Below are 23,754 nucleotides of genomic sequence, written 5' to 3' on the forward strand. Positions count from 1 at the left end.
ATGCTTCGCATTACGGGCAGAACAAGGCCAACTACTCTGATCTCAATTTCTTTACCACTTCGTTACCGAGAACTGTTTTCTCAAGATTTTTATCTTCCGCTATATATATATTGCTCCCTCCGCTTTTCTCGTTGCAGTATCTCGCTACTACCGGCTTCTCCGGTGCGCTCTGCGTTCTCTTATTATATAGTAGAGAGTTTTAGCATAACGGCGCCCGGAGGCTCACGCTACGGCGGCGGATTACCGGAACCCGACTGCGCACGCGCGCGGGAGGGCAAGGAGGTTGCCCCTCATCGGAGCGAATGCGCGGGCACAGCGAAAGCCGACCCGCGTAACTAATCCACCCTACCGGAACGAATGTGCACCCGCCTAGTCAGGCCCAGCTACCTGCCGCCGTAGCGTTAGCGGACGGTACCCGCTATGCTAAAACTAGAGTTGGAAAGAAAGAAAGAAAGCGAAGAAAAAATGCCCGGATCGATTCCTCCGCTTTTTTTCTTTCTTTCCAACTCTAGTTTTAGCATAGCGGGTAGCGCCCGCTAACGCTACGGCGGCAGGTAGCTGGGCCTGACTAGGCGGGTGCACATTCGTTCCGGTAGGGTGGATTAGTTCCGCCGACTGGCCCTCGCCGTACCCGTGCATTTGCTCCGATGAAGTTGACCTCCTTGCCCTCCCGCGCGCCCGTGCGCAGTCGGGTTCCGGTAACCCGCCGCCGTCGCGTGAGCCTCCGGGAGCCGCTATGCTAAAACTCTCTATTCTCCCCCGTAGGCCTCTCGTTTGCTCGGTTATGCCGATGGCGACGCCGCTGCCTAACCTGGAAATGGCTCAGCGATGATTCAATTTTCCGGAGCAGTCGTAAACGTATTCTTAATGCGGTGTTCATCTTCGCGACTAGCAATTACATTTGAAAATACCGCGAGCACTGCGCGTCTTGTGCGCGTTCTTCTTGTTTCGTCCCCGTTGAATTGTGGGTTCGCATAATCAGGATAATCGTCCGGAGCGTACGAGCAAGCGTCTCAATGTGCGAACGTCTGATCCCTTCTGGACTCTGTAACGGAGTCTCGTCGGTAATCGTGCCAAGCATTGTGTATACTCGAATTCACCGCTCGCTAGCCGTTAGGACCACGTATGCAGTTGGTGTAGGCTGTACCATCTCTGTAACCTATATTGCTTTCATCGTTTTTCTTCATGGCCATGACGGGAAGTACAAGTTTGCTTTATTCTAGAGAACTAGCCTTTGAGAACTCACTCAGCTGTATTCCATCCCCGAAAGACGATTTTTAGATAAAAAGATGCACGAAATAGTGAAAGAATTTGAATTTCTCGCTACAGTGATGTAATATTAGTGGGAGTGCCGGCCCATAGACCGGCACTGAAGCATATTTATCAGTATATGAAGTGCACGTTAGCATTGAATGGATACGACCTAACTGAACTCGAGGCTCCACACAAAAATTAAAGTCGTTCCACTCAATGTCAAAGCGGTCGGAAGTGCAGAGCAGTCATTCGCCATGATGGGCTGTAGCGCCGTTATCCGCTTACTGACACAATAGAATTCAATTTCCCGCCTTCGCAGTGCTCGTGAGCCCCATGCTTGAAACTGCGCCAGCAGGATTTCTGTTCTTTTTGTGCTTGCTTTTCCTCCCACACGTGTCGGCGTTGCACTGCGACTTTTTTTCGCTTACTATCCTAAAACCAACCAAACGAGCGTTCCTAACTAAATGAACGAGGGCACTGCCGGTTAATTATGTATAGTTTGCCTCAAATGTACCTACAGTATTCTTTGCGCTAAACAACGGGGAGATGTATGACAAGCGCTAGCCGTTTACGAGTTTAGAACGCTTATGACTATATAAACCGCTTACCCGCCGCGGTGGCTCAGTGGCTAAGGCGTTGTGCTGCTGAGCACGAGGTCGCGGGTTCGATTCCCGGCCGCGGCGGCCGCTTTTCTGATGGAGGCGAAAAGCAAAAACGCCCGTGTGTACGAGATTTCGGCGCACGTTAAAGATTCCCAGGTGGTCAAAATTAATCCGGAGCCCTCCACTACGGCGCGCCTCATCGCCTGCGTTGCGTCGGCGCGTTAAACCCTACAACCTACAACCTATATAAACCGCTTGGCTTTCGAAGCCGCTGGGTTACGCCGCGACGACAGCCGCGACGACGGAACGCCATGCGGCTCTACTTGGGTCCAGCGAGCGAGCTACGACGAGAAGGCGAGCCCCTAAAGTGCTCTGCACTTAAAATCGCCCAGTCATGAGTCTTGGTGGTGGCTTTAGTCGGCAGCCGCTAATCACACCAACAAGATTGTGACGTCATAGAGACGTCATAGAGTCGCCAGCGCTTCATTTGTTGTCATTACTATCTCCATTAGGTCTTTGATATTTGAAATAAAGTTTATATCGTTGTTATCAAGACAAAGCAATCTTTTCAGTCAAGCAAACTTTTAGTTTGCCTTCATGTTCCCTTTAAACGCAGAGTAGGCTGAAAATTTCTTTGAAGGTTACCGACAGCCTCCCCGGAAACGAACGAAAGCTAACCTAACGGCCGCGCGCCTTAAAAATGCGACACGCCTAGAGTTCTAACACTTACCTAGGTGTTGCGACATCTTTAATTAAGCGGGCTATAAATTAACACGCACACATGCGCACATACGGAAAGCTCCTTTTGTGTCAGCTGTATTCAGCCAAATAAGTTAAGATGTTAACTTGAGGGAAAATAGTGCAATGGATTGAAAAAGAAAACTTTCTCCGAGAAACTTTGGTTTTGCGTCCGCACTGTGTGGCGCTCTGTTTCTGTGTTCCTATTTCCGCGCATGGCGTCATACGATGCGGCGGCATATCACGATTCCTTGTGACGAGCGCACGGTATTGTAAATCGAGGAGGCAACTGGCTCGCAAGAATCTGGTTTTCATCTGAAGAGATTAATCTACCAAATGAAGCTATTAGTGGAAGTATAATTATCTATCAATCGGTGTCTGTCCTGGGTTGTAAAAGGTGCAGATGTATAGGGCATCAATCGTGCGTCTACGTTCCCATTCCGTCGTCACCGTTGGCAACATTTGTCAGTTGCCACACAGCGTACTGCGACCATCTACCTGCGGGTGGCTTGCGTCAAGACAAGCTAATAGTCGAGTTGATGCTGATATATGACTGCCGTAACGTAAGAGCTTTACGACGGAGGCGCCAGGAGCACTCTTTTCAGACGCTGCATTTCTGATGGAGGCGAATTGCCGAAACTTACTTGGGCAGGAGATTTTGACCCCACAAAAACCCTACATTCTGTACATTAAACCATAACCGTCGAGTACACAGGCCCGGTTTGAATCCTGGCTTACCTTCAATGCCGTAGGCTATACGAATGTGAAATGTTAGACGCGATAATCGACAGGCAACTCTAGGAACACTGCGGTGGGTATCATTTAAAACGTGTTATCTTTTACAAACACCGTGCAGCTTTTTAAAAATCTAATATTGGTACGTGCTTGCAGGCAGATCAGCTCCTATGCAGCTCACAGAAACCGCATTGATCAGTTTATGCTATGTTCAGACCAAGGAGGTTAAAAAAATTGCAATTTTTTTAACCTACTTGGTTTAGACTAACGACGCAACAGCCATATTGTAAGCTATGGACGTAAAAAAATAATAAAGAAATGGCGTTTCACGCTGTTCGGTTGGCTTAGAGGTGAAATGACGTCATTTTTCAAAGATAATACGACAGCTGCGATAACAGTCTGTACCTGGAGTTACCCGTACATTATGTTCTTCCTTCGCCCGCCAGCTGTCTCTGAAACACCGCGTTTAGTTAATCTGGTTTCTCCGTGTCATTCCTGGAACTCCATGGCATATGGTACGACAAACATTAAATATGCTTCAACTGCCATACCCCATTGTTGCATTTCTTTAAAAAAAAAAAGGAGAGGGGGTAGTGGAGCGGCTCGCAGATAAGCAAGGATAGCCCGGGCCATGCCATAGTGTTTCTTAGTAAGTATACTAGAGAGGAAACTGCGCCTGTGAATCCATGACGGCGTGGGACGCATAGGGCCTTATGGGAAGACTACAGCTGCCGGCTTGGCATGTTTATCGGATTCTTAAGCGTCTTCATGGGTTTGCTTTGCTCACTATGCATTGCTATGTCTACGAGGTAGCCGCTCCGGCCGAAATGGCCGAAACTCGCTTTGCTTCTCTCACTTCGCTTCTCTCACTTCGCTGGGAAACTCGAAATTCGCTTCATTAGTTTATCTAAGACAGCTGTGTGTCATTGCAACTAAGTGGGACACCGATCAACCATCAGTACATATTTACACAAGTACAAACCCATAATGTAAACACGTTAGTTTGCTGTAAGGAGAGTGCGCTTCCCAGTTCTTCTTTGTGGTAGCAGTACATATGTTAACAGCGCCCGAACATCTTGACTAAGCGGGTAATTTGCCGCCGCGAAAGCTGTAGTGCTGCAACAGGCCATTTGCTCAGATGGCCTGTTACGAAAACACGAACGAAAACACCGCGAAGGCGATGTTTTCATCAGTACGAGCATAAAACCTTGGAGCTTTTCAAACAATTCATTATTTTAAATGTTTGCAAAATAAGAGCATTTATAATTAGTTTCTCCCAAAAATTTTACATTCTTGTTAACTACCATGCTTGGTCGGCATAATATTGGGCATAACCCTTCTGGCAGACTTTCAGTAAAAAGAACACGCTTTATGCTTAATTTCTTTAGCTTTAAGCCAGCGTGCTTTATAATTACATAATCACACACGCTTCTTATTGTTTTTGTGGCATTGTATTTAAATTTACGGCCACTAAAACGTTTCAATCCAAGCCAATGATGAAACTAATGCGAGTGCACGGTCTAATGGCGGCCCATGACGACACAGACTACGTATTTTTGAGCCGCATAGGCTCTAGCGCCAGATTCCTGTCTAGTGTATGTAGTTATAAACTCTATTGGCCATGCATATATCTGCAGTGTCCGGTCTTGAAAACGTACGTTTGCTTTCGCGGCGTCCGAATCAGCTAATCTGATATATGGAGGAGATACGAATAAGGCTGGGCTGCAAAAGCTGCATTTACGACGCAATAATAGGGCATATTTCTCCAAAGTAAAGTTCTGTTGCGCACTTTCACGACACACCCGCTCGCGCTCTGTGAATTCGATTGTGGACCCTCATGCTGCAAGGCAGCCACACTGCGGCGAATATGGAACAGACTGCGCTTCTGCAACGCTGCTGTTTACTGGAGCTAGGGCATCAACCTTAACCCCGACTTACGGACCCATATTAAGACGCGGGACGGGAACCTCTGAGTGGATGCGGGCAATGCACCGTCGGTAGCGATTTAAGCTTCAAAGTAAACAACGCCGTGAGGCCCACAGCACGGAAAAAAAAAAGAAAGAAACTGCTGGCGAAGACGTGGTCGCCCGCACTGGCTCTGGGCAGCGGATTCTCACCGGGACGTCATCATGTTTTCCCCTAATAGACCTCTGCTTGGCCTGCACCGTCTTCTTATTAGTAGCTGGTTTGTTTGCAAGCCCATTTTGGTCGGGTATTAATTGTTCAAACTGGTAGACCCCAGCAACTATGCGTTGACTTAATACATTTTTTTTTGCCCATAATGCTTTGGCTGATCTGTTGAGTGCCTAAATTTGTTGCTCACTTTTACGCGTAATTGCATTTACGAGCATGGATAGCTGCGGAGTCGATGCAGATACGTTTCCAGCTTTTATTATGTTTTCACTCGGGGATAGGGAGTACTCAGGTGAAGTGGTCATGTTGGACCGCAACATCCCCTGGTGAAGGGGTAACATTGATGCTGCAGTTGTCTTTGCACGCTTCTGTCCCCAAGGACGTTCAGTCAAGGACATTCCGTCCAGTAATGTTCAAAGGTAATTCCAGGTGACGAGAGAACGAGGTTAGATAAACGGCGTTTACTTCGCTCATAACCAAGTCATAACATGCACACACGCGCACTCGAAGGTGGGAAATGTATGACGAAATCCACCGAGACTGTTTGTTTATGTTACCGTCTTGCCTGTCTGCACTTCCAGATCGTGCAGGAGTACGAAAGGGCCGTCATCTTCAGGCTGGGCCGTCTTGTGAAGGGAGGCGCACGAGGACCTGGTGAGGGCGAATCTGTAAACAGCCGCCGCGAACTTTTCTCCTTTCTTTTTATGCTTTGATGTTTATGCCGAATATTATGAGTTGAGGTTTATGCAGTGTGAATTCGTTAATGCGGAGTCGGAGAGTCGACATTTGTGTAAATTAAGCGTACATCAGCCAAGGATAAGTAAATGAAATGCAAGATGGCGTTAGCGGACCCTTATGGTATTTAAAACGAAGCGAAAGTTGCGATTCCGAGAATTCGTCTTTAGATATTTGGAAAGCAAAACTGTATCAGCGAGGTGAAGCTCGCACTTGCAGGTAAAGAAACGCACTTTTTTTATGCATAAGGGCCTAGTTTCATTAACGAACAAGGTATAGAGATTAGCTTGGTTTGAAATTCTGTTGTAAGCGCTTGCGTTGAATTTATGGTACTTGTTGACTTATGCAAGCGCACACAAGGTTGCTTTCTCTGAGGTTTGTTTTTGCGTGTAGGCGTTTGTTGAATTCGAGCTTTCGTCCCGCGCTGCCCTCTCTGTGTGCGGCGTATTTTTCTCGCTGGTTTTTGTATTTATGCAGCTGCCAGGTTCGAGCTAAAACAAACAAAAGCATTGCTGGTGTTAATCTCACGCTTAGAAAATTGTTTCGCGTTTTTGGGTGGGCACTTTCATTCGTCCGGCTAATTCTTGTGCCTGCATGGGAACTGAGCAGGCCTTACAGTATTTTCAACGGCGTTGTCAAGTATGCTGTGGAACTCAACAGTCGGCTAGTGTAAGTTGCACCAAGCAGCCTGATGCAGAAGGTGACAAATGATGTAGAACTTTACTGGACATTACTGGATTATGTTCAACATGTTTACTGCAGCTCAACACCCTTCGTGTTTTCAGGTCTTTTCTTCATCATTCCCTGCATCGACAACTACACCAAAGTCGACCTGAGAACGGTCTCTTTCGATGTGCCACCTCAGGAGGCAAGTGTCGCTCTGGTTGCTCGTTTAGACTCGTCACTAAAGTGACCAATATCGAACCACAAATGGCGCGATCACAGACTGGGTAGCATATACTGTACCAATACATGCTGCCCAGTCTATGATGTGAGAGGATTCTTTGCTTAAGTATATGATATCATTATAAAGGCTAGCGAGGCTTCTGCAACAGTGTAATGATGCCATTCAACTTGAATCGCAGATTCTGACCAAGGATTCGGTAACAGTTGCGGTGGACGCGGTGGTCTACTACCGCATTCAGAACGCCACTGTAGCGGTCACCAACGTGGAGGACTACGGGCGCTCTACGCGCCTCCTGGCGGCCACCACCCTGCGGAACGTGCTGGGTACCAAAAGCCTCTCCGAGATCCTGTCTGAGCGGGAAACCATCAGCCACACCATGCAGGTACACAGCTTCTTTGTCGGCGTACGGGAAGGGTTTACACGTGGAGTACGTAGCGCGTGCCCAGCTGTCAGTGATATTTTTTTTACAGCTAAGGCTTAGCCGTCTTTAAGGGGCACTGAAGTGAGTTTCGCAAAAAAAAAAAAGCCAAGAGAAAAAAAAAACCCCAGGGGGAAAAATGGCCTACAGCGGCACTTTTTCCCCAAGGCCGAAAGTTAAAAAAAAAAAACAGCAAAATACAAATTGCAATACTAAAACCAGAGCTTAAAGCAACCAACTTTAAGGCCTCCTGGTAGGTCATAAATCGCGTCGCTGTGCCCAACGATGTCTAATTTAGGGATGGAATAAAAAAACAGGACGCGCAAGGAGAGCGCTAAATGGCGCGGCACGGGGACACCGTGGCTGCACGCTTCGCAGTTTTGACCATGCTGAAAAATACAGGCGCCTTGGTGCATCCGAGTCCGCAGTGTTTGCGGTGTTTTGTTTTTTGGCGTCGCTCTTGCACGCGCGGATAGTTAATTTTTTTAATTTTTGGCAGAGAATGCAAGCGCTAAGACAACAAGGGCAAGTGAGTAGGCACACACAAGGCTCTAACTTCCAACAGCTTTATTAGCAGGAAAATTCATATATACAGTAATTCCTCGTCAACTCGAAGTCGTAAAATCCGCTCAAAATCTCGAGATAAGCGGAGTTTCGAGTTAAGCGAAATGCGGAAAATTTGTGACCAGGTCACTGGAATAAGAGCTGATGTTCGTAACAAATACTCCAGTGCACAGGGGAGCTTTGGTAACAAACGCGAAAAGTTCGCGGGAAAAATGAATTTTTATTAATGCGGAAGAAAGAACTACGTGATGCTCTCCTGTTTCGCGTTGGCATCTGGTCTCAGAAAAGCGTTCTCGGGCTCCTCAATGCATTGCATCAATTGTTGGTCGCCACCGCTACATTCTACCTTGTTGCGAAGCAGGCAAAGCGTCTTTGACGCTTCTGTCGTTGTAGGCACTTCTCGAGGCTCCTCTTCATCCTCATGATCAGCTGCATCATCCACAGCCTCTCTTCAACGATGTAGGCATCGGACAGCATTCCGGTAACGGGGGCATCGGCCTCGCACAGCCTACATTTGCCGTTCACGACAGCATTCCGCGCATCGTGGTAGCTAAGCGTTCGAACGGAGACCTTATCAGCTGTCTGTAGCGTACTTTTCCTTGTGTCCTTTCTGTCAACATCTCGAGATATCCGCGGTCCCCGAAAAAACTTTTCGAGATAAAGGGGGCGAATATGTGCCGCCTATAGGAGCTAAATGCACAGCGAAAAAACGTTTCGACTTTACCTATATTACAAGATATCCGAGTTCCAGTTAAGGAGGGATTACTGTATACATGAAAACTGAGCCACGCGATAATGCGCATTTATTCACGTCACATTCACTACCTGCCAACAGGTCCAAACCGGCACCCTCGTGAACTACATTTATTTTTGAGTTCGCAGTCTCGCGCTCCCTCCCTCCCTCCCTCCCTCCCTCCTTCCCTCCCTCCCTCCCTCCCTCCCTCCCTCCCCTCCCCCCCTCTCTCTCTCTCTCTCTCTGTCTCTCTCTCTCTCGCTCTCTCTCTCTCGCGCGCGCGTGTTGTATGTGTGAACGTATTTTGAAATGCCGCTGATCACGGCCACGGCAAACCCCGATCGGATTACACTAAGTTGGCCACATGTTCTAAACCGTGCAAAATGTGACACTTCGATGTCTGCAGGTTGGTTCTTGTCTGTTCAGGCGTTAAGGACTTCTGGTTAAGGTTCTGATGGAGTGTCTCAATTGTCGTAATTTTTTTTTCTCCCTTCAAAATAACCTGTACACGAGCTTAACCGTGCCCCTCAAGTCTGTCGTTTCTGCTCGGATAACCACGCAAGGAACCGTGTAGACGTGTTTCGCTTCCGCCGCCAAGTGGCACTCGGAAGGTTCCAGGATCGGGAATGTCACGGCCTGGAAAAACTCCGGTTTGAAACTTCTCCGTCCACGAGAGCCATAAATTCACTTGTGCCGAACACCTAGACGAGCGCCTTTGTTCGACTATAGGAGCGGGGTCATGATCCTTGTTCCGTCTTTCCCATTCGTGAGGAGCAGGACCTCCGACAAGTGCCTTTAGCCGCGTGAACGGTAATGCTTTTGTTGGAATACCAGGGGTGCTAATTTCATGCTTCGCGCAATGTCTTTAGGTTGGCCTCGGGAAACATTTTGTCGAAACGCCGGAGTTGATGACAAAGGACGATATCGCCTGCGTTCAGGACCGTGATGGTGAAGGCTCGTTGTTGGGCTATTTGGTTACTGTTTAGGGTGGTTACTGCTTGGGGTCATAATCGGATGCGTGTCGACGTTAACAATTTTTGACGTCGACACGCACCTGATTATGACCCTAAACAGTAACCAAATAGCCCAACAACGACTCGTGTAACTATGCCGTCGGTAGCATGGGAAGCTACAAGTTTTATTGCCAGTAAAAGCCACGCCCCAACGCTAAAAGGCGCCAGTTATTTGTGTGAACTCCGTAATTATAATGCACGCAAGAAATGAGGGTCACTGTTAGAATATAGGTGGATAAATAAATCAAACTGTGGTTCAAGTAAACATACAATACGTTCTTATAATTGGTTACCTCGCAGGGTAACCAAGTGCAGTATGTCGGGTCGCAGACATTTTAATGTTTACGCTCCCGTTTTCGCTGGGACATGTTTACGAAATAACCGCTGCTTCCACTGATAACCGCTATTAAACACTTCACGTTTGTTTCCGGCCGAAGTATTCTTAGGTGAACATTGTGGTCAATTCCGCTAAAAGCGCCACTGTAGCATTTTCGTTCGTGGTTATTTTTGCAGCCACTTATACGGCAGGACACGGACAGAATGACGGAACTCAAGCACTACGAGATTGCGAAATTGTTTACTTATGAGATTACGGAGTTGTCGAGTGTTTTGCAAGCTGTCTGCGCCTCCACAGCGGCCAGCTCAGATAAGAGAAGACTCCGTGATAAAGAAGTCTCCGAGCAACAACATCCCGTTTCTTCTTTCGACTGCGACATTCTAAGGCGACAGATACGTAGCTCGTCTTTGAGGCCATTTTTATTATTTTGGAATTTTTTTTTTTTTTGCGGTGGATCTCATCTTTGATATTTTATGCAGCCATGCTTGTGAGGAGCCCAAAGTCGAAAAGTTGAACGGAAGACTGACATTAGCATTAGGACTCGAGTTAGGCACAACTATTGCAGAACGCACATCGTATCGTATATGCCATGGGGGATTGGCAATAGTGAGCTCTTCGACGAGATGCCACGGGGTAGATTTCGCAATACCGCCGCATATGATGCCGTCCAGCAATCGGTAACATGGTGCGCTGCCTGTTCCTTTTCCAGCTACGCTGCCGTTTGTCTTTTAAAGAGGATAGTCTTTATTTGTTCTGCCTAAATGCGAAAATTTTGGTCAGTCTGTTTGTCTCTCGATTCAGCCGCCCGGTCATAAGCTGAAAGAATCCTCGAACACGAAGTACTACGTATAAGGCAAAACCGTTCCCAACTACGGAAGCTGGTGGTGTGCATCATACATACGATATTGCGTAGCGAAATAAAACGTTGGTCATATTTGAAGCAATACATTAGAGAATAATTGACAGGTGCAGAATTATTTTAATTAAACATGAACCTAAAATTGGTTTTAATAAAACGTGTAAAAAACTGCATTGACGAGAGGTCAAACAAACGCAGAAACTAAAAAAAGTGGCCTCTTCCGGCTGTTCTAACGTGGCCTCCGCGATCGGCTACCGCCGGCTGCTAACGGCGGCTAACGATCGGCTAACGGCGCGCCGCCGGCAGCAAATCGCGGAGGCCACGGTTCTAACAAAATACAAAGTAAATGTCCAAACAGATGGCGCCCCAAAACACGCAAGAGGGGGGTGCATGGCGGCACGCTACGTGAGAATAGCGTCAAGGGGTGGATTTGGAAGAGAGGGTGTTAAGAGGCACAGGGGAAATGGGGGGGTGGGAGACTATCATCTTTCGACGATATTTGCAGTGAAGCAAGCAGATACGTGGCCAGTCTTATTTTTGTTTTATCTCAGGGGGAAAAGCCCGTGGAAAACAGTTCCTCATTAATTTTCGCGCACTCGCCAACGTTCTCGCAGTAAGATCAACAGCATTGTTTTTGCACGCGAGGGGAGTTTCTTCAGGCCGCCGGTTTTGCTGAATAAATTCATTAGAGTAACGAAAATAAACGTTTGCACTTATCTAATGAGGTTAAGCGGGGCGGCACGGGGGGTAGCATGCGCGCTCTGCAGTTTGCGGCCATGTCTGAAAAAAAAAAAACGTACCTGGGGAACTGTGGAGTACGAGGGCCAGGTTCTCCTACACGAGCTATAATTCATTACACGATACCCTTTCCTCCAACAGTGTTTGTCTCCCGGTACCCTACTTATAATGTCTTCGAACTTAGCACGCTGTGTGTGTTCGATATTTGAGCGCAGTGTTATCCTGTTTAAATCGATTGATACCCCGCGATTGTAGGCATTTTTTGTTTCACTTGGGCACGCCAACATGTTCCTTCCGTGCTTGGGCTCATGGCTTAGAGACCATCTTCGCTTAATACCCACTAGAGAAGCAAAGGAGTTTAAGGTGGCCTGTGAACGTATGCGTTTTCTTTCGGCGCGTGGGTGGCCATGCCACTATCTCCTACCTCTATTCTTCATAGCGCGAAGTCTCTGAAGAAATCGCACGGGATCGAAGTGATAACTCGCAATCAGAATGTAGACAGTTTAATCTGCTCAAGCCGACAGCTTTGTGCGACCTTCAAACGGAGTACTGGAGGTAACCACACCCGCTGATGAAATCACCCCTGCAGAAACGGCTTCTCCGGGTGGAAGTGTACCTTCAAACGGCTTCTTTAGTTAATAATTTTTTTTAATTTTGAGGGGCTCCTTCCGCGAGTCCTTTGTATTCCGGCCTCGTTTTAAAGTGTCGCCGAGCCTGGCTGTTTTAAAACGCCGCAGCGCCTAGAGTCGAACGCTCGGAGATGGTAAATGCGGGGTCCCGCTCCGCGTTCGTCCGGTTGGGCGCGAAGAGTGCAATCCCTGGAAGAAGAAGAACGATCTCGTTGACGGCGTGCTGTGGCCACGCTGTCATCACCTTTCGCATTACGCAGGTCTGCGCGGAGCGCCGCAGACCTCGTCCGAGCCCGCGCGCGTTTAGACGCCTTATAAATCACTCGCCGCCTGCTAACAGAGTAAAACGGTTCCACGCAACGCGGAGCCACACGTTGCGCTCCGCATCCTCCGGTTCGTTCCGGGGCTTGTTCGTTTGAGGCTCCCTGGCTCCATCCCACGTTCTTTTCGCGCGTTCGGCAAACAACGCGCGTCGCGGTTAGTTTTAGGCAAGTGAACGCACCGAGTTGCGCACAGCGCTGCGGTATATACGGAGGGGCGTTCGTGGTCGCTGCTGGGCGGCTGCTCCATTCTGTTAGAATCCGCGAATGCTCGCAGCGGACCCGAAGCGATACTGCGAAGATACGAAGGTTTCTTTCGACACACGATGAAGCAGTAAAGTTTGCTCTTACTTGTTTCTTTTTGTTATTTTGTTGTTTGTCGGCCTCGGCCTTTTTTCCCCCCACCCCGTCATCTCAAATTTGGTTGTACTGTGTCCAGCCGTCCCTCGTTTTTTAGCGTGAGCTACACTGGCCGAGGTTCAGCAGTTTTGCTAGGCTCCTAGATAGCCGTGCTGCGCATGCGCGAAGAGCAGTGACGTCTCACGGCGCACAGCTGGTCCGCCGGAGCTGCCGCTGCCGCGTCTGGATTGGATTGGATTAAATTAGATTGGATTGCATTGGAAATCGTATTAGCAGCAGTAAGCATGGTAATCAGCTAATCCTAAACAACCAGGAAAGCTAAGAATAACCAGCTGAACCTTAGCTCACGTTACGGATATCCAGGCGTAGCCGAGCTAAGCCACTGCAAATTCTTTATCGTATTCTGATTCGAAGCGATGCTTCTTGCCGATATCTTATTCTGATTCTATTGCAATTGCAGGGCTTGTAGTATCCGCGTTTTGCGTCTACAAGCAGCCCCAAGGTATGGCGTTAGACCTTTAGTTTTACGCCGCTTTTGATTTGCAGGATTTTAACGAGCGGTGTTCATACCTCCCTGGAAATAATTTTCCCTTAGGACTTGCATTTTATCTTTTGCTTGCGTTGTCTTTTACAATAACGCAGACAGTTCAGATCTACGTTTATGCGGCGCGTGCACTTAATTGGGCAATATACGGTGAATAGCTTTGTGTTTGAACTGTTCTCACCTTTTACATATCTCTTACGGCTCTTGAGGAACGACTTAGGCTTCATCGTTTGGAAATAAATAAACCTGGCAGTTCTCTCCTGAATTGCTCGCCTGGTTTTTTTTTTTTTTTTTTTGCGACGTACAAGAGCAGCTGATTGAGAGAGCGAAAGAAAGCCGTGAGGTGTTGCCACCAATGAAATGCGTAGACGGTACACCTCGTAATTTACGAGCGTATTGGCGGCAAAAGCTAACGGAGGGTGGCGCCGCGTCGCCTGGGCTAATAATAATTTCGCATCTTTGGCGCTGGCTTCCTTAAATACACACTGCCTCCGGGAACTGTAGCTGACGTTTGCATTGCCGAATATACTTCTAATGTAGGCGAAACGCGAAAACGCCTGTGGGTTCGAGATTTCGGCGCACGTTAAAGATCCCCAGGTGGTCAAAATCAGTCCGGAGTCATCCACTACGGCACGCCTCATCGCCTGTGTAGCGTAGGCACGTTAAAAGCTCACAATCGATCGATCGATCGATCGATGCCTAATATATTTTGGAGCCATGCTGGGATCATTAGAAGTTTTAGGGCCTCTCTCTGGCCCTCCTCATTTTTTCGGGGGGTAGAAGACAACCGAGTGAAATACTAAGGGCCTGTTTATTCGGTCTGACACGTACCGCCGCCGTATCCAATCGCGTATTCCATCCGTATCCAATCGCTGGCACTTGAAGCTGCTATTTCAGCCTAGGGTGCCCCCTTTGGGAAGTCTGAAAGCTTAATCAATCTAGGAAAAAATGTTGCCGAAAAGCAGTGAGTTCACGTTCATATGGACTCCCTACGAGTTTGCAGTCTAGAAAAAGCAGATCCCCTGAGATAGTGTAAATCAAATCGAAGCCGTCGAATCAAAGCCTACTTGCAGCCTGCCGGAAAAGAAGAAAAACTCTCGCATTGCGCTTACATTTGATAGAGGAAAGGCTGCACCGAAGTTACTGCTCAAGCAGCTTATCACATACTACGTAGACAGAAAAAGCGCATATTTAGCTTGTAGAATACGCTGACTGCAAGGCGAAAGTTACAATTCACTAATAAAACTCAGTTGTTAGTGTGCTCGTCCTTGTTTTTTCTTCCGTGTCCTTGTCCGTTTTGCGCAATCGCTGCCATGGAAGGCCTAGTCAGTGTTACTGCGTAGGAGCTTCACGGCACAATGCGCACTTCCGTGAAGCTGTACTAAATGAAATACCCCGCGTATTATCCGCACCCATGCTTTGCCACTGAAATTTTCGCATTTTTGGGGCAGGTTTTACGCGCGAAAATACGGTACTTGCTGGAAGCATGCCCAATACACAGCTTTCGAATTCATTGATTATTGCCATTACTATACCGCTCACTACCCCAGGCTGGCAAACGCTGCACTGACATCGTGCTTAGCTAATGAAAGCTGTGATGTCGAAAACTTTCTCCCGGTTGAGATCCGTTTAACGATCAGACAGGTCGCGAATGGAGACCGACATGTTGCGAATTCAGGTGATAATGAATGTAAACAAGTATGAGTAAAAAATCGAAGACCAGCTTTTCGTGCCTAAAATATTTTTCTTAAGAGTTATCAATGCTCTTTATTGTCATCGCTACATGTTAATTTCCCAGCAAACGCCAAATTTCGGAAAGCAGTTGGTAGAAATCCCTGATGTCTCCCTGATGACCAACTTGAAGCCGCCAACTTCAACTCGTTAGATTTAAAATTGGTAAAATACACTCAGTTGATTTTATCAGTAGGTATCCCGAGCTTAAGTGTATTACGTAGATTTAACCTCAAAATACCCCTGTTTCCGGAATGGTTCCACAAAACTCGATTTCTCTCCGATTATCAGTTCCAAAAATAGCGCACGATTTTTACCCCGCTATTTAAAAAAATAGAAAACCCGAAAACGAAGAACCCTAACCCTACTTAATGTGCGCACTAATGAGGTTTGATTGGAATGATAAAGCGAGCTAATATTTACGTGGTTATGACTGGTACTGCTCACTGATCCATTCCTTATAAAAAGACATCTTCCGTTTCCCCAGTCGAAAACCGTGCATGAATAACAAGCACAGATGCTCTCTGTCTCTCCTGAAGAAGGTGAGACGAGGGATAAGAGGGGGGAGTGTATGTAGTAATTGTAAATTAATTGAACATATCCTGGGAGTCGGTCAGTCAGTGTATTATTTAGACGGGAGAAGCTTTTGCAACTCCAGCAAGAATGAATACACGTATCAAGTGTTTTTGAGTAAAGCACTCTAGTTTAAATAATTAATACATTTACAAGTTAATGTGTTAATTATTCATTTTATTAATGTATTATGCATTATATTGATGTATTATAAGAGAATCATTGGCTCATTAATACACTTACGGGCCAATGTTTATTCAGCAGTGGTCGATTCCCGGCTAAGGCATTGCGCTGCTGAGCATCAAGCCCTGGGGGACGGGGGAAGCAGGGCGAGGGTGGGTCAGATTTATGGCGGTGGCCACTGAATTTTTCGTAAACGGGAAAAACCAGAGTTCCCGTATGTGCCAGATCTCAGCGCACGTTGACAAACTTTATGTGCTCTAAATCAATCACCAGCCGTCGGTGATATGGCTCTGGTGCGTAAAACCCCGGTATAAATGTTCGAAGTTGGAACATCGAAATGATATTGTAATCAAGGACCACAGCTTTCCAGGAATTGATCGTTATATGAAACAACTAAATTCGGAATGAATTTTCCGTTCATGGAATGAACAGGGGAAGAATTCCCCTAGCCTATGACCGCAATAACGAAAACTTTTGCGCAGATCATTTGAAAAAAAAAAACATTTAAATTAGTCTGCATTGTCAGCACTTATACAATGGTTTAAACTATAAGACGTCTCTGCTTGATCTAATTGAATGTGGGGTTTAACGCGCCGACGCTACACAGACGACGAGGTGCGCCGTAAGGGAGGTCTCCGGATTAATTTTGGCCACCTGGGGATCTTTAAAGTGCGCCGAAATCTCGCGCACACGGGCGTTTTTGCTTTTCGCGTCCATTAAACATAATACGTCTCTGTCCTAACACACTACACATTGGCCCCCCGAACCACCGCCAAACTGATGCTGGAAGAAGTGGCTCGTTCCACAAACTCTTCGGGAACGTTAAAACAGATCTGGCTGAGGTTAGATCTTTTGGGATTCTATTGCAGTTTGAAGACAAAATGCTTGATTCACTGCATTTGTAGCCCAGGTGCAGTCGCTGGGAGAGAGGCATTTGGCAGCCTGAAAGTTTCATTAAATACCATTCCTTCCCTTATAAAGAGACCCCCTTTGATGACGGCGATGAGGCGTCCACGTAGTATAATGAATGGATAAACTTTCAGTCCACGTCTTGCCATAACATCTCCCCTTGCAATGATTTCACGGGTCCAGATTATAGGCAAATGGACTGATAAACAGGAATTGTTTTTCTATTTTTTCTGTCCTGGGGAAGTATGGTTTATCTCTACAGAGGTAACTCCTCCGTGCAGGGCGAAAAATTTTGAGAAACTCATACGCTGAAGTGCCTATGACGCCAAGGTTGTAGGCCCAGGCCCGGTTCCAGAGCTCACAAATGTGGCCCCGGCGCGGCCTGACAATGAGATGCTATAGCGACTACAGATAGGAGTTTAGGCAGTGTATATTTTGTTGCTTGCGCTCATATCACGCCATTTTGATATATGAGCATAAATTAGAGGCCAAGGAGGGCTTTATGGCGTTCTTATAGTTTGTACAAATGCCTATTTTGGCGTTTGTGCCCGAAGGCCTGTAAATGCCTAGAAAGGCCTATTATCAAAATCGACGTTCATATGAACACTATTTAACCTCGACTTGCGCTTTCGAGTGCAATTTGAGATCTTTATTCGTGTTACCGGGCAGCGAGCATTGACTATTCGGAACTCTATGGGGTTCAACCTATTCCTCCAGCTCAACCAACTCCTGGAAAACAAGCGCTAGCAGCACAGGAACGGGACGCTTATTCTCAGTCACAAGTGGCACAATTTTGAATTGAAAAATCTTGAGATGACTGTAGTTTGCTATTTATTGCCCAATTTCCGGAACGTTCCTTGTCGGAACGTTCCGGAAACACAGAACGTTCCGACAAGGAACGTTCTGTGTGCTCTCCAAACAGATTTATTCAAACATGTGCAGTCGCACGCTCGTTTCTAGAAGCAGGCTGAAATGCAACTCGATTTTCAACGCAACGGTTGGGCATCGAACGCGCCTTTTTTAGCTGATCATTCCCACATTAAAGAGCCAACCGTGCAACGTCACTGCGCAGCTGCATTTCCTTACGCCTTAAAATTCACAATGCCGACGGGCTCGAAAACGCGCTTTTACATAAAAAATATGTGCGACTGCTAAAACCTATTGAAAAATGCTTTTCAAATGCATGTAAGTGTATTTGGCAGTGTTTGGATGTCTTCCCTGAGCAATTCAGATAATACCATTGTATGAGAAAATTGCCAGAGCTGTACCTAACAGTCCTTATGTGAGAGCATATTAATTTCTCGATAAATCTTTGTTTCTCGACTTTATTAGTTGTGTCCGTTTTGTTGTGTCGTACGTAAATTCCGTCAGGCAGATGTAAAGTAGCGCTTTTTAAATCCGTATTCCCGCTGCTCAAATATTCTTTTTCATGCCTGTTTCACTATATGCGGCGCTCTAGCAGGTGGTAGTGGTTACTGAGCAAGAATGTGAGCAGTGCGCTTGTTGAATAAAGCCAATGGATCGCCATTAGTCCTGCAGTTTCAGGGGACAATTGAACGGCTACGTTCCACTGCCAGCCCATTTGTCCCATTATAAACATTTTTGATTTTCCTTTCGTAGATACAGGTCACGCATGTCTTCGTTTGAAATTATTTGCGTTTGTGTAAAAATTTAGGGTGCCCACATTTATGAATATTGGAGGCCTAAAACGATCTCTTTTAATGCCTAAAAATCCGGCCTTTACTAATGACCCACCCGGCCCGGACGGATCGACCCATCCCGTCTTTCCCAAAGTGCTGACAACATAAAGCTGATGCAACCAGAACCTGTTAATAGTACGTCGTATGTTTAAAGAATGCACGCAAATTATTAAAAATAAAACATTGAAATAGACATTTCTCAAGAATAGCAAAACCAGCGCAGATGACGGAACAAGGAAGAACAGGACGAAGCGCTGACTAACGACTAAATGCCTTATTTCCGTGAACAGTTTATAAAGGCACGAAGAAAGGGAGGGGGGGGGGGGCATGGAGAAAGTTTCTCATGTGAAACTAATTAATCGATTACGGATGCGAATAATTGTCCGAATGCACGCAGACGAGCGCGAATATATAAACTGTTTAGCGCGCGGTACACTTCCGGAACCGCCTCCGAGGGGACGAAAAGGCCGCCGTGTTTCGGCGCAGCACGGAGAACATGCGGACAAGGCTTGCACTCAGCGGGTTACTCAGTGACTGTTCTTATGCAGCGAGAGACACTGCGACCTTGCATGTATTCTGATCCACGTGACACCCACGTCACAGCGACACCCTTCGTTTGGGGTATTTGCGATTCACACCCGTTTGGTTCGCCAAGACTGAGGGTAGATAATTGGCTGCGGATACTTTTTCCGCAGGTCTCAACAAACAGACTTCGGCTAGTGCCCGGCCCGGAGGCAGTATAGCGAGGCTGGGCTTTCGGGCAAGCCCGAGCCCATGCACACCTCTAGTTTTCGCATCCTTGTAAGTTGTGGCTGCCTAATTTCGCGAAGTAAAGCGAAAGCGCTTGGCCTGTTTCAGGAAAAAGAATTTGCGGATCCCACACAGCGGTGGCAATCGACGTAAAGCGAAGCCTTGCACGCGCTTGCACACTGGCATCGTCCCCTGCATGTTTTACGGAGGACGTATACGATTTCTTCGTCGAAGAACGTTCCACAGAAGGGTTGTAACCATGTGCTCCACCTCGAACGTCACCTCTAATTTCGCGGTTTCCACAGCGGATACTCTGCTGCTGGCCAACGCGATGTTTAGGCAACAGATCCAAGCGCTGAGGTTGCGATTCATGCATGAACTAGCTAGGGCTTCCCCGCCGCCTCTCGCTTCCCGTCCCGAGGGCGGCGTACGCGGAGGCCATCGTTATGTTGGGTAAGCTTTAAAAAAAAAAAAAAAAACAGCTGTGCACCCTGTCAGGAAGCAGCAGCAGCAACCCCCCGGAAACCGGTAGGAAAGCCGAGGAAGGCTTCGCTTTAAAACAAACAAACAAACAAACAAACAAAGAACATGAGTGTGGCGGATCAATTCCCCACACAGGTGCTCGAAATAGGTTCGTTACTCACCTAAACTGGTCGTCAATTTTTTTTTCTGTTGGATAACTGCAGCTCAATTTAGTATAAACCGCAATACTGGCAGGTAAACTCGGGTGCTTTTTCGTATCTGTTCTTTGGATAGCAGTATCGTCAGTCCGTACGGGTAACATTGCTTTGATTGCTCCAGTTTGTCTCCCTTGAATTGCGACTTTTGGTACATTCCGTGTAAGCTGACTCGCAGATTGGAGGCAGTGACTGCTTATGTAATATTGCTGACAAGTGCAGCGCCAGCGCTGCCATGCGAACACACAAAGCTGAATATTTTGTTTCACGGAGGCCAAATATCGGTGTGAACAGCGTGATTCATGCCTCTTTATGACCGCTTTTCGTGCGAATCAACAGTCATGTGTCTATTAGACCTTTACTGAGTCATTTCACGAGTTAGACCCGTACCAACATGTTCGCTTTTTCTGTCATGGTGTGTGCACGGCCACTGTACTGCTGTCCTCATCGGGTGCGAAGCTGTGGGCCTGTTTTCAAACGCTTCGCTGCACAGAGCACCCACGTAACATGTGTGATGTCACTGCGCGCGCTATTCTTTTCAGCACCTGCTAAAACGAGCCCACCGTTCGGGCTCTGTAGCCTCGATGTAGAGTGCTGTGTACTTTCGCTGACGGATTGGGTTCGAGCCTCAGCAAGTCTCTCTCTTAGTTTTTTTTCGTTGCTTAATTTTTTTTATATTGAAGTTCTTTCTAAACTCTAACCTACACGTTATTTTTGTTAATAATGGTGATTTGGTATGTTTTAGGTCGCTTTATGGATGCAGCACAGCCAGTGACCATTTTTTTTTTAATTTAAGTTTTTTTCTAAACTCAAATCTACGCGTTATTTTTGTTAATGGTGATTTGGTATGTTTTAGGTCGCTTTAGTAACGGGGCACAGCCAATGACCACGTTGAATTACCATTTTTCATCTCGCGAACAGACATGTCACGTGGGTGCTCTGTGCATCGAAGCGTTTGGAAATACCAAATACCCAAGCTGTGCGTAATCGGCTTAGGCGCACGAGCTGGTCTCAGTTCCCTAAGCCGCTATAAGCCGGAACAAACGCGGACCGATTCCACGGACGCTGCGCGCAACTGCAGCGAAGCGAATGATGGGCGCCGGCAAGGCTCTGCTATTCTTGCTCGTGGCTTGCAGCGTTTGTTTATTGACCACTGGGAGCGCTCACACCTTTCAAGCTTTGTTTGTTTGGTGGTCAATCTTTCTCCTGCTCTTCCCCTGGCCCTCTTTTTTTTTTTTTTTTTTTTTTGCGCTGCCCTAGGTGTGAGTGGTGTACGTTTAGAATTCAGACGAGTAGGAGACGGAATGGGGTGTTTAAAAACAAACGAAAGCCGTTCGTGGCCCCGGTTCAAGTTTGACAGATAGGGCCGTGCACGGGAGGACGATCGTGTCGGTTCCGCTAAATTGGCCGCTTCCGTCTTGTGGGCGGCCGCAGTATTTCTATCGAGGCTCTGCAGGAGCCGCTCCGCTCCGCTCCGTCTTTGCGGAGTCGTCGTTTTTGAGCAGACAACTTGGGAGCTAGCAGACAATGTGGGAGCTAACTTCAGCTCCTCGCTGAGGATGTGCGCAGGGGGATCTATTAGAAATTAAGTACGACAAATTACAGTTCCTCAGGCCAGTGTCGTCCTTAGCACTGGCTTCGACAATATTTTTTTAATCCGAATGACATTATTATAAAAGAAACCAAATATAAAGGTAAACAGAACCACATATTACCAGAGAAATCACCGGTTGGAAGTTTCGTACTATCAAAGATTACAGAGGGAACAATTTTTATTTACTTTGAGTTTGGGACAAATTTCTTCCAAGAAAATTTCTTTCATTAAAATTTCTTCCGAGACAATTATTACCCACATATATGCGTATAATAGCTTTAAAAAGTATCCTTGTCTGAGCAAGAGATACTCGGCGCGGATTAAGGAAGGGCGACATCATGCTTGCAGTCGCAGCTTTTTTAAAGCCTTTGGGGCCGCACAGAAATATCAGGTTCGCGCTTACCTTTTACTGTCGCTCACGAGTTCATCATTTGACGACCGATACTGTTCTGGTTTGTGGAGTAGAATGAACGGAATGGATTACTTTATGCGAAATATGCCAAAAATCCCTATCGGGAAAGGGAAGCAAAAGTACGAGAAGATGCTTCATGCAGTTTTTTCGTGGCTCGTAGTGTTCACTTGAGCACATCCGGGCGGGATATATGCCCGTAGGTGTACCAAACACGCACACATTTGAATCCAGCTGGCCTGAAAGCCTCGGGCCCATTGCACTTGCCCCTGCCCCTATGGAATTAAACAGAGCGACTCATCGATGACAGGCTTCAGCACTACCTCGAACGTACAAAATGCTTTCACCCGGCACTAACTGGCTTCCGCCCTAATTTGGGAACGCATGACTGCCTATGGCCTCTCTCTCCGCCGAGCCCTACATACGGAAGAGCAAAACCACTACACCCTTGCTCTGTATATTCATAAGGCTTTCGGCTACGCCAGCCAAATGGGCATACCCCGAGAACTGGCCACTGCCTTCATCAGTAAATGGAAAACTAGAAAAAAAAAAAACAAGCTGTACGGTAACTATCTGCCGCGCGATGGTTTACTTTGCTGCTTTGACTTCGTAATTATAAATATTATGGGTAATTATGAGGATTTTCGGACAAAGCTGCCCGTTTTACAGAGAATGGATTTAGTACTGCACCACCCAAGCAGTGTTTTAACGCGAAAATGTATATGGGCAGGTGGAAGGAAAATCTGGTATGCCCGTGTACGCAGGAAACTCCTCCGGCGCAACCAAATGCGCATGCGTGAAAAAGAAACGGTTGAACAGGAGTTAAAAGTAGGGGGAAAGAGATTCGCTGGGTCTATAGATTGCATAGCTACACTGTAGCATCTACCGACAATGGTGAGTGGGAATGACGCATCAGAGAGAGCGAAAAAATGTCCTCGCAGCAGTGCGCGCGCGCAGCGCGAGCTACTGTGTAAAGCACAGCTCAAGCAACAACGGCGGGCAGGGGCGGGGCAGGCGGAGCAGTGTCAACGTGGTAACGGCAAACACTAGCTGTAGGTTGCTTCGAAATGGGTAGGCCACGCATAAAACGTACTCCCGAGGAGCGGGAAGCTTTCGACCAGCGACGCCTTGAGCAGGAACGGGAACGAAATAAAATACCACAAACGCGCAACGTATGATGAGACTTTAATTAACCAGAAGGAGTAACACAGCGGTAATCACCGGCCGCCCGACACAGCTTCACTGGTTAACCATCTGGACAGGGCATTTTCTAAAATGCTCATCTGTAAGGAGGTACTTGCATCTAAGTGTGTAATTAGTTGCGGGCGTCGTTATGCTCACCTGCTGCTGCTCCTTAAATATTTGCTTTTGCATCTGCATCACCATATCAACTGTAAAGTAGTATATTGGCATTCTTAAGATATCTATTCCCAAGAGACCAGTGACCGCAGCCAGCAAATGTCAAGCGAACGCTTCTTTTTTGTGTGTGTGTCTGTGCGTAAGACACTAGCAACTCGCCTCCAAGAGCCTGCGTTGCAAGTTTTCTTAATCTTTCTCGTTGTTGGACATTGCCGTGGGTCTCTGCTGGACTATAGAGTACGTGTACGGG

The 23,754-nt window shown here is 47.1% G+C and overlaps 1 protein-coding gene across 5 annotated transcripts in view; it reads left to right on the top strand.

The window, feature by feature from the left end:
• Window positions 1–23,754, top strand: part of LOC144139080 (stomatin-like) — a 128,539-nt gene that overhangs the window by 73,970 nt on the left and 30,815 nt on the right. For all 5 annotated transcript variants that reach the window (XM_077671566.1, XM_077671571.1, XM_077671568.1 and 2 more), the window contains 3 exons: window positions 6,044–6,116; window positions 6,983–7,065; window positions 7,283–7,486. In XM_077671566.1, coding sequence (XP_077527692.1) covers window positions 6,044–6,116; window positions 6,983–7,065; window positions 7,283–7,486 — 360 coding nt within the window. The remainder of the gene's footprint in view (window positions 1–6,043; window positions 6,117–6,982; window positions 7,066–7,282; window positions 7,487–23,754) is intronic.

The sequence above is a fragment of the Haemaphysalis longicornis genome, unplaced genomic scaffold, assembly GCF_048455015.1.
Source record: "Haemaphysalis longicornis isolate Haplotype H1 unplaced genomic scaffold, Haemaphysalis longicornis Haplotype H1 scaffold_1, whole genome shotgun sequence".
In the NCBI taxonomy this organism is placed as follows: domain Eukaryota; kingdom Metazoa; phylum Arthropoda; class Arachnida; order Ixodida; family Ixodidae; genus Haemaphysalis; species Haemaphysalis longicornis.